Genomic DNA, 11,785 nt, shown 5'->3' with positions numbered 1-11,785 from the left:
ACTGTCTCAAACCAACAACCAAACAAACCCAAAACAGTCATTTTAGCTGTTAAATGACTAAATGACTAAATGATTAGTCATTTAGTCATGATTGTGTGTGTGTGGTAATAAGGTAGAGTGATTTGCAAATGCTAAACCAACCTTGCATTCAAAGGATAAACTCCATTTGATCATGATGTCGTAATGTTTTATATATTGTAGGGATTCAAATAAAATTTTGTTTAAGATTTTGCATCTGTGTTCATAAAGGATATTGTTCTGCAGATTTTTCTTGTAAAGTCTTCTTAAAGTTTTCATATCAGGATAATACTGGCTTCTTACACTGAGTTGGGCAGTATTCTCTCCTCTTCAATTTTCTGTTAAGAGTTTATATAGAATGGGTGTTATTCCAGAAATGTTTGGTAAAATTCACTAATGAAACTGTCTGGGCCTGGAGTCTTCCTTGTGGGAAGGTTTTTAACTACAAATCCAATTACTGAACATATAAGTCCATTCAGTTTATCTGTTTCTTCAGTGGGCTTTGGTAGTTTGTGTTTTTCAAGGAATTTGTCTATTTTATCTAAGTTGTCCAGTTTATTGGAATAAAGTCGTTAATATTTTGTTATATATTTAAAATCTGTAAACATTTTAATGATGCCATTTTACTAATTTCTGATCATGGTAATTCATGTCTTCTCTCTTCCTGATTATTCTGGCCAGAGATTTATCAATTTTATTGATGTTCGAATATATCCTTTTTTTTTCCTATTGTTTTACTTTTCTAATATCATTGGCTTCTGCTCTGACCTTTATTGCTTCTCCCAACCCCACCTTACTTTAAGGCAGACAGCTTTTTAAAAAGCTTTCAGGCCAGGCAGAGTGGCTCACATCTGTAATCCCAGCACTTTGGGAGGCTGAGGCGGGTGGATCATCTGAGGTTAGGAGCTCGAGACCAGCCTGACCAACATGGAGAAACCCCGTCTCTACTAAAAACACAGAAAAAATACAAAATTAGCTGAGCGTGGTGGCGGGCGCCTTTAGTCCCAGCTACTCGGGAGGCTGAGGGAGGAGAATGGCATGAACCGGGGAGGCAGAGTTTGCAGTGAGCAGAGATTGCGCCACTGCACTCCAGCCTGGGGGACAGAGTGAAACTCCTTCTCAAAAAAATAATAAAATAAAATAAAATAAAGTAAAGTAAAATAAAATAATAAAATAAAACAAAATAAAATATAAAATAAATAAAATAAAATAAAATAGTAAAAAACTTAGCCAGGCGTGGTAGCACATGCCTGTAATCCTAGCTACTCGGGAGGCTGAGGCAGGAGAATCGCTTGAACCTGGGAGGCGGAGGTTGCAGTGAGCCGAGATCGCACCACTGCACTCCAGCCTGGGCAACAAGAGCGAAACTCTGTCTCAAAAAAAAAAAAAAAGTCATTTTCCCCTGTTGGCTTGCATGGTTTATGTCAAGAAGTTTGTTGTCACTCTTTCCTTGGATTTCCTGAACACTTATCGTTTTCCCACTTCCTTTACAATGTTCTTTTTTTTTTTTTTTTTTGAGATGGAGTCTTGCTCTGTCACCCAGGCTGGAGTGCAGTGGCTCGATCTCGGCTCACTGTAACCTCCGCCTCCCGGGTTCAAGCAATTCTCCTGCCTCAGCCTCCCAAGTAGCTGGGATTACAGGTGTGCACCACTGCACCCGGCTAATTTTTGTATTTTTAGTAGAGACTGGGTTTCTCCATGTTGGTCAGACTGGTCTTGAGCTCCTAACCTTCGGTGATCCGCCCGCCTCAGCCTTCCAAAGTGCTAGGATTACAGGCATGAGTGACTGCACTGGCACAATTCATTGTTTTCAACAGGAACCCAGGCATGGCATTTGAAAGGAGGGGCATATTCTTGATTTCAACAAAGGATTGAAGATGAAGACAGACAGTAGCTTAGGTGTTGGGAAGGTGAAGGGGATCCACAGTGATGAGATTCCATGTTATCAAGGTATATGAGGCTAGGTCACAGATGGGGATGATGATGGAGGAGGGCCTGAAAGCAGAAGGCTACTGCAGGAAGGAAAAGGCATGAGTTATCTCAATGAATAGGAAATTATACCAATTCAATCAATACAGTATGGTGTTATGAGCTGAACTGTGTCCCACAAAATTCTATAGTATGTTGAAGTCCTAACCTCCATCGCCTCAGAATGTAACTGTCTTTGTAAATAGGTCTTTAAAGAAGGTAATTAAGTTAAAATTAGACAGTTGTGGTGGCCCTTAATCGAATATGGCTGCTAACCTTTTAAGAGGAAATTTGGAAATACAGATTTTTTATTTATACAGATCTTTATTTTTGTATCTACCACCTTTAAGCAGATGATATTTAAAAATCTTCCTTGGTATACTGATTCACAAGAAAAAAAAATTGACTGAACCAGCCACCAAGTTTAACTATACAAAAACACTAAACACACGGAATAACTGGGAGTTCAGAGATGCTCCATTTGACTGTCACTCAGAAGCTGACTGCTCCCAGAGTAAACTTGGTAAAGCCGGAACAAGGATTTTCTTGATGCCGGGAAAAAGTTGTGTAGAACTCTGTTCTTGGTGCCAGAGTTGAGCCTGGACACTAGGATGTTCAGGAGATTAAGATATCTTTTTGTGCACTGGCCTTCAAGTGTTCTTGAATGAATCATACAGAATTTCACAGCCTTGGCCAAAGGTACCTTGGTTTAACATCAAAGGATTAAGTTTCTCCCAATCATATTTCAGCTTTGAAGTGAAATACAATGCTAAAAATTACCTGAGAATTATACGAGTAAAATATAGATGAAGGGAAAGGTAGATTTAAGTGCAATAGATATCACTGAAAAACTGTAATCAATGTTAAAATTCCCCATATCCCAATTAATGTCACAAATTAATGCAAATCCCACTCTCCATCACCTCATACTTATGAGAAACATGAGAATAGTCTTTGACTATTATTTTGCAATCTCCAAATCATGTTTTCAAAGAACTGTCAAAAACAGAAACCTATGAATACCGCAAATTTTAGAAAATAGTTCCATCCACACTGTATATCTAAAAAAATAGCAGAACATGAAAGAGTACGTATGAAAATTTTAATTAGTATAAAAGAACGCATCAATTATGCTTTACAACCAACGGCTTTTATGCAAAATTTAAATTGTTTCTTTCCAAACTACACCTTCCAGCAAAACAGACACCACTATTTACATACTGTTTATTTTAAAATAGCATATTATCTTTCAGAAAGGTGCTGAAAGCATGATATAGCAAACCATTGCGATGTTTTATGAGAAATAGCTATGCTATGATCAGTGTCTGATGAATTAGATTTGTGGTATGAGTCATATGATTCCTTAAATGTAATTTTAAATAAACATGACCAACATACACATTTTTAAATATAGTTATGACTTTGTTTGGCAATAAACTATAATGTGATAAAATCAGTTTCTCCCTAGTATTGAAAATCAAAATAGGTATTTGATAGTAAAGGGAGCTAATCAGATTCCAATGACTCTAGCCATTCTCAAGTAATTCTCTGCTTTTTAAAATCACCTCTTGAACTGTACTCCTTGGATGTCTTAGCATTATCTTGAAAAAAACAAACAAACAATAAAAAAAAAAAAAACCACCGCCATTCCTTGGAGACAAATGGTCCTAACCCACCAGACAGGTTTTACTGGAGAAATGTCCAAACTTTGGGGAAATATTTACAACAATGCAGAGTCAAACCATCTTTTAATACTTCTAGAAACCTACATTCTCAAGAAATGCCTAATTCACCACAAATCACACAGCAAATCCTCACTTCACAGCCAACCCAACAGTATTGTTTTATTTTAAAGAATGTTTAACACTAACTGTACAATAATAATCGGGTAAGGTCTAGATATTGAAACCAAATAAATAATGGCAGATATGTTTAAAACTAGACATTATTTTTTACCAGCAAAAGAGATTTGCCTTTAGTTTTTTTCAAGATGAAAAAGATTTATTTCGAAAAATCAGCACAGGACAAAGATATCCTTAATAATCTGTCTCAGGATACCTGAATATTCAGAATCTATATGAAATGTAGGTGGAAATTCCGATTTCACAGAACATCAGTGGTTTATACAAATTAAACTCCCATACCCTCCCACCCCCACATATACTACTCTATCTACCCCTTATTGACATTAGCTTTCATTAATTAAGCTTCTATCTTCAGTGCTACTTGCACAAATTAAAAAGCAAAATCATTTTCATTTTTAATGACTACGATTAGTTAAAGCAACCAAGCATTACTGTTACAGCAAAGTTTAGTAAGACCATAAGAGAATACCACTAAAAACAGTTTTAAATTATCCAAAATGATTTCGTTATTGAGATTAAGTAACTACATAGATTTCACAGTACTATGGAATACTTATATTTAGCTAAAGTCACAAACACATTTCAACATTCAAAATGAGCATCATTACCATTCTAATCTACAAAGCTCATGAATAAAGAAAAATACAAAAACCTCAAGTTTTACAAAAAAAAAACAAAACTTTTAAGTCTACATACATTAACAATAAAACCATTTCTTCCAGATAACAGGTAAAAGTATAAAGGCATACCACTGACTTTTTTTTTTCTAGATAGCCAGGAATGAACGAATGTTTAATATCTACGACGCTTATTAGGGCCTTCAAAGTTGCCCCCTTGACTTCCTCTACCAAAGCCACCAGGACCACCACTCACAGGACCTATACCACTCATTGGTGCTTGAGGGGTTTCAGAACCTGTTCTACTCCCCATAGGTGAACCCATCTGAGATGGCGGTCCTTGAGGAAATCTGTCATTGTGCTATGATACCACACAATAAGGAATAGATCATGAAGTCCATTTGGAACACGCCAAATATAAGTGACAAGAAAAACTGGCAAAATCCCAAGTGGTGGTGTCATGAAGTTCAGCAGAAAGTCCAGCAGAATCAGGATCACACATAGAAGGAAGAAAGGAGCAATTTAATTAGTTACTATGTTTTTTTTAAAAAAAATGCAGCATCTGAAGATTTCCATATTGCTAATGCTATGCCCCAATTTCATGAACAATGAACTGATTTCGTGACAGAAGCAAATGTAATCTTAAGCCTAAACAATATTATAATAAAGCTCTGATTCCTTTTTTCAAAAGTTTATATTGCATAAAACTATGCTATGTAAGAAAAATACTTTTTTTTTTCCTTGGAGATGGAGTCTCGCTCTGTCGCCCAGCCTGGAGTGCAGTGGCACAATCTCAGCTCACTACAACCTCCACCTCCTGAGTTCATGCCATTCTCCTGCCTCAGCCTCCCAAGTAGCTGGGACTACAGGCGCCTGCCACCACGCCCAGCTAATTTTTTGTAAGAAAAAGACTTTTAAAAAAATCAGAGAAATAAAAACTGGGGAGCAGCATCATGTTCTGCTTTTTAAAAGTAAACATTCTAAAAAAATCTTTACATCAGTTCCTCGAAGATAGAAAGCACTAGTACAAACATACACAAAGAATTATGATTTCAGTATGGAAACTTCTGAGAGTGTTTTCCTTGAGATATTATCGTTGGGAAAATAGTTTTAAAAATTAGAGCAATAACATGCACTAATAGGCACAATTAAACATCTGAATGAAGTATTTTGAGAAACTTCACAATAATCATACATATTCATCTCAAAGGTTGGACAGAACTCCCTGAAGTGTAGCAGTAAAATGTCAGTGCAAAAAAGACCAAGGGTGATATTTAAATAAAGTTTACAATTTCAGGGAGACAATAAAAAACTGGGACAGTTAATGTTACTTCTCTGTTTCTATTGATGATTATATGCCACACAAAAACTTAACCAAAGTAGTATAAGTTTTTACTAGCTTTCAAACATATCACCATAAAATAAAGCCTCTACTGAAGGAAATAAATGCAATCACTGTGTTAAGCGCCATCTGTTCATAGTAGCCGTGCACTGCCTCTTTATCTGCCTGTATAAACTATCATTTTAAAAAATCCAACTGCCAGCATGTCCAATTTCTCCAAATTCTTAAAAGACTACATTTGAAGCAAATAAAAGAATGATAAATGCTGCATTCAATTCTAAGACATACAAGGCATTGCTTTTAACGTCTCTGATCACGATGGATTTACAACTGATGACAGGTCTGAGTCTAACTGGCAGTGCTTTTTCTTTCTTAGCAGCATTGGCGCCTCAAGATTTCATATAGTAGTTTCAAAACGAAACTGCCTTTTCAAAATAGATAACCAGTTTCCCTTTCAAAATGTTATTTAGAACAAGCATTAACAAATACTAAATGAGAAAATGGTTTGCCTATATAAAGTCCGATTTATATAGTGATAGACTTTAATAGAAATGATAAAAGGTATCATTCTTGCTACTAATATATTTAAATATGGTAAAAATTACAACTGAAAAACCTTGTTTTCATAGTATTTAATCCACACAAAGATATCTTCACACTCTCAGATCAAGAAAAAAAACTGTCTAAATTTACTAAATATAATTTAAAATTCTGTGAAAAGAATGCCACAATGGTGGTTTGGAAATACACAAACACTTTAATGTTAATTTATAGCTAAATTCTTTGCAATAAATCATGACAGGTAATATTTTTATCAAAAATATTTACTGAAAACTGTGTGTTCATACATATTGGACTTCTGTCCCCATCAAACATAAGGAGTCCACACAGGAAAAGAACACCATCATAAAATGCTTGAACATTAGAATGCTGGTAAAAGATGGAAACAAATTAAAAAGCACAGAAAAATATCTGTAATAACATATGCATTTGCTATATACTGAGGTGCCACAGCATGCCACAGACAGTAATCCTAATTCTTGGACTACTTAAAAACTATCTCAGCCGGATGCAGTGGCTCACGCTTGTAATCCCAGCACTTTGGGAGGCTGTGGTGGGCAGATCACGAGGTCAGGAGTTTGAGACCAGCCTGGCCAACATAATGAAACCCTGTCTCTACTAAAAATACAAAAATTAGCCGGGCGTGGTGGCCCACACCTGTAGCCCCAACTACTCTGGAGGCTGAGGCAGGGGAATTGCTTGAACCTCGCAGGCAGAGGTTGCAGCAAGCCAAGATTGCGCCACTGCATACCAGCCTGGGTGACAGTGCGAGACTCCATCTGAAAGAAAAACAAAAACAAAAAAAACTATCTGTAACAAATCAACATATGTCACAAAATTTTCTTCTTCATTGGCTGCCAAAACAAATGATACCAAATTATATTAAGTGTGAAGTTATCCTTGATGCAGAAGTGTACATTACTGAATATAATCAAAATAATGTTTATGATACATTACCACTGCTCCATTATCTGGCATCATTGGAGTTCCCATATTTGCGGCTCCTTCTGGTCCCATGGCAGGACCAGGACCCATTGGTGGGCCAGGTATAGTTGCTCTGTTGTTCATATTCATACCCATCATTGGAGGAGGACCTTGGTTACCAGCAGGGGCTGGGCTAAACGCATCTATGTAAAACAATCTATACTTAGAGCTGTCCTATCTTAGTTTAGTAAACATTAACCATTTAACAATATTTATGCAATCTATATACCAAGACCGTTATCAAAATTACTTTCGCTCCTTGAGAATGAGATATGCGTTATCTACTCTGTAATAGAGCATTACCTACACTCTAGAATTAGAATTTTCATCCCCAAGCCAAACGTACATAAAATCAAGGAGGAACCTATCAATTATTTTAGGGCATTTGAGACTGTAACAGTTTGCAAGCTTTGAGACATCACTATTATTTGTTATACTAGGCTTTTTTTTTTTTTTTTTTTTTTGAGACAGAGTCTTGCTCTGTTGCCGAGGCTGGAGTGCAGTGGCGCGATCTCGGCTCACTGCAAACTCCGCCTCCTGGGTTCACGCCATTCTCCTGTCTCAGCCTCCCGAGTAGCTGGGACTACAGTCGCCCACCACTACGTCCAGCTAACTTTTTTTGTCTTTTTAGTAGAGACGGGGTTTCACCGTGTTAGCCAGGCTGGTCTTGATCTCCTGACCTTTTGATCTGCCCGCCTCGGCCTCCCAAAGTGCTGGGATTCCAGGCATGAGCCACCGCTCCTGGCCTATAGTAGGCTTTTAAACCAAATAATGCCTAACAATCGGGACTACATTTTACAGTTTAAATGAGTAACAGATGATTAGCACTTACAAAACTACTTAATTTTTTTTAAGCCATGGCTAAAAATATTAGCAGTAAATTATGCTAAGTTGCCGGAGAGGAAATCATTTCCTGCAATATATAAATAAAGATCATTATAACTAGCCTCTCATGTTAGTTTTTTGTTTTTCCTCCCTGAGTTTATGGAATACCTTGCTAAATTACAGGAGGTACTCTTTTTTTAACTTTTTGTATTGAAATATGCAATCTAAACAAAAAAATTAAAATGACTTATAACAAAACTTATTTTTAAAAGCAACTGCAACCAAATACAGATAAAACATTAATATAGCTATCTAGATCTTCCTAACAAGCTTAAATTCCATAAATGCAGACAATCTGATAATATTTCAAGATTTTTCATTAAAAAATCCACCTACCTCATATTAATTTTAATAGTGTTTGTGCTCTAATACTACATATATGATGATCTCAGATGCAACACATTTTTAGGTATTTTCTTTGAAAAATTTTTTCCCTTTTAAGTGTTAGTACTTGTTTATCATTAAAAATTCATGACAAAGCCATTCTAATTTAGGATTTTATTCTAGTATTTCATTACATAGGTCAATTTTCTGACAGTAAGAACTCAATTTCTCAAATATATATTATAATGCAGCTAAAATCTCTACATGGCTGAGTCCCTACCAGCCCCTGGCATCATACTTCTGCTGTTTGAATCCAATCCCCAGAAACCTAGCAAATTCATAGGAAGGAATTATTTCCTTCATCCCCAAATGCTCTTGCCAATAAATATACTTTATCCAAGAATCTTTCCACTCCCTCAGTATAGCCCTAAATAGCTATTTTTAATAATTTCTACAACCTAGAAATGAACAGAATATAAGAACAGTATCTAAGAGGCGTCTTACCTCAACTATCCCCCAGAAAACAAATTAAGATTCTTTTTCCTCTGTTTCTCTTTAATAGAATGTAATTTTACAATGGTGGGTTCGGAATATAACTATACAACTATGGGTATAAAAAATCAAAAATAATATTTCCAACTAACAATAGTTAGCTTAGAGCTTTACTTTTAGTACTCACATCTTCCACCACATAGCTATAAATTAAATTTAAAGGTATAAAAAATGTTAGCATTATCTGATTACTAGAAAGGTAGCATTATAATGTAGGTTTCACTTGGTTATACACACTAGTGGTACACCAGAAAATCTGCTGCCACTTTCCATCAATGTAACTTGATGAGTTATGACAGTTTTAACTTCCCAACAACCCAACTGGATGATAATGATTAATAGCTCTATAAAGCCATTATGATGAAGTCTCACATTGAATGAAGACTGAAGAGAAAATTAGAGAAACTGGGCTTTAGGAGAGTAAGTGCTAAAATGTAAGTAAGTCCTCTGGTGAATAAAATGTCACAAAAATTTTAAACTCTCTTCAATTCCTAACTAAATAAGGACTCTAAAGGCGTATTTTTAGATTTCTTCTGATAAAATTGCAGAGTATCTCTGCACCATCAGAAATGGTTTTAAGTTTTATACTATTTTAAAATTTAGCTCAGATGTTAATATCACTCTAATAATGATAACGGCCTTTTAAACTGCATATAATCTATAATAACCTTATTCCTAAAATCCTTAAAATTATGTAGATTATATTAAATACCATCCCAGAATTTACTCTAAAAGAAAGACATAAATATTGGACCACTTGGACATCATTATACTCAATTATGCTTCATAATTTAGAATGTAGATGCTCTTGGTTCATTAATTATTTCACGTATCCACTGTAGTAATTTCAGTAAAGTTCTTTATGGGCAAGGGTCATGTTTCTTGCTTCCTGCATATACCAGAGATATTCACTAACTACTCATTGGTAAAAAGTGACCAAGTAAACAGCAATATATGACTCTACATCATCTGATTAGTAGTACTGAAAAACTGGCAACAGAAGTTTAAGAAAAAAAAGCTGGTCATGGAAAATGTTTATTCCACACATGACGTAAGTTTTATTTGATAGACTATATATGCTAAGGACACACTTGATTTTGTAAATGGGTATGCATGTTAAGTATATTGTTTACCATGGTAGTGTAATCTTTAAAACAATATGTACATTTAACTTATGTAAAGATTTTCAGCTTCATAACAGCTTTTGTGGGACAATTTAATGTGGGACAGCTTTTGTGGGACAATTAATTTCATAAAATTTAATTCCTTACCCAACTTGTAAATGTATGACATTTCAAATTTAGTAAGGCCTACTATATGCCACACTTGTTTTTCCTTCAGGTTATTTACTTGGCATTATTTCCCTTGCAACTTGGCTATACGAGCAAATCCATACTAAAGTTGCTAATATACTTTCTTAAAAGCTTAGTCAACTCTAAAACATGCATTGGCGACACACATGTAATTCCCTTGATGAGTCATAGTCTACGAAGACTGAGTGCACTTCTGTGCACAACACTGTAGGTTAAAGGAAAAAAGTTCAATATTCATTAAAGTGAAGGAAAACAGCTTCAAAGTTACACAAAAAGCTAGTTTAAGATAGAAATGTATAAAATGCTCTCTAAAAGCCTAAAAACACAACTCAGAAACAATCTATTTCCAACTCAGAAACTATCAATTTCCAGTGTCCAATTAGGACAGGTGAGGTGGCTCATGCCTGTAATATCAGCACTGTGGGAAGCTGATGTGGGCAAACTGCTTCAACCCAGGAGTTCGAGACCAGCCTGGGCAACAAGGTGAAATCCCGTCTCTACTAAAAATAAAAAAAATAAGCCAGGCATGGCGGTGCGTGCCTGTAGTCCCAGCTACTTGGTAAGATGGAAGGACCACTTGAGCCCAGGAAGTCGAGGTTTCAGCGAGCTGAGATTGCGCCACTGTACTCCAGCCTGGGCAACAGAGTGAGGTCCTGCCTCAAAAAAAAAAAAAAAAAAAGCCAATTAGAAGGCATAAAATTTGATTTTAAAACTGCAAAGACAGAGCTGTATTACACAATGCAATGACTAAACTACCTTCAGGCTGTATTACAACCTGGTTTATATGTTTCTTTCATTAAGCCTATGAATGTATAACACAAACAAAAACAAAATGAGAATTTTCTTCCCAGGCATATATTTTTAATGTAACTGTATTGTATTCCAGTTTAATGGATGTAAGAGATTTCACCTTTAGAAATGTTGGTTCCGTATTTTAGTTTCTTACTGATATGTAGATACCACAAACAGCATAAACAGTCCCCCCAAAAATGATAAGTTACAAAAGCCTTTTGCTTCAAATCCCTACCTCCCATGTTTATTGCTCCACGGGGACCCATATCACCCATTCTCATTTCCTGTTCTCTCTGTAAGTAAACATAGTTGTCACAGTCAACCTATCGATCTTATGACTTTACATTTCCCATCTAAAATCAAAAAGAAAGAGTGAATTGGGACATCATTTTCCATTAAAAATTTTGAAAAGTTTCCATCATCATAAACTTAATAAGAATGCTGAAAAGAAACTTCAGTCTCCCAGGCTTAATACACTACAAATGCTTAATGCACCCAGTTTATATTGCAAGATTAGATTACTAATGAATCAGATTATATAAAATATACACAGGTTATTTTTAA

The 11,785-nt window shown here is 35.6% G+C and overlaps 1 protein-coding gene across 1 annotated transcript; it reads right to left on the bottom strand.

Moving 5' to 3' along the window:
• Positions 1 to 3,965: 3,965 nt before the first annotated feature.
• LOC116464565 (paraspeckle component 1-like) lies at positions 3,966 to 11,566 on the bottom strand. The gene is made up of 3 exons (XM_032147826.2): positions 11,457 to 11,566; positions 7,329 to 7,498; positions 3,966 to 4,829 (listed from the first exon to the last, which is right to left on the bottom strand). Exons 1-3 carry the CDS (start codon positions 11,500 to 11,502, stop codon positions 4,644 to 4,646), a joined length of 402 nt encoding a protein of 133 aa, XP_032003717.1. The 5' UTR covers positions 11,503 to 11,566; the 3' UTR covers positions 3,966 to 4,643.
• Between the last annotated feature and the right edge of the window lie 219 nt (positions 11,567 to 11,785).

Source organism: Hylobates moloch, unplaced genomic scaffold (assembly GCF_009828535.3).
Source record: "Hylobates moloch isolate HMO894 unplaced genomic scaffold, HMol_V3 SCAFFOLD_1003, whole genome shotgun sequence".
Taxonomy (NCBI): Eukaryota; Metazoa; Chordata; class Mammalia; order Primates; family Hylobatidae; genus Hylobates; species Hylobates moloch.
The sequence above is the reverse complement of the archived record's forward strand: the minus strand, read 5'-3'. Positions and strand labels throughout refer to the sequence as shown.

Excerpts from the sequence above, each read along its gene's own strand:
- LOC116464565 (XM_032147826.2), bottom strand. The coding sequence starts at position 11,502 with ATGAGAATGGGTGATATGGGTCCCCGTGGAGCAATAAACATGGGAG. Across the intron at positions 7,499-11,456 it reads TGGAGCAATAAACATGGGAG|ATGCGTTTAGCCCAGCCCCT; the intron begins GTAGGGATTTGA and ends TGTTTTACATAG. Across the intron at positions 4,830-7,328 it reads TGCCAGATAATGGAGCAGTG|CACAATGACAGATTTCCTCA; the intron begins GTAATGTATCAT and ends GTGGTATCATAG.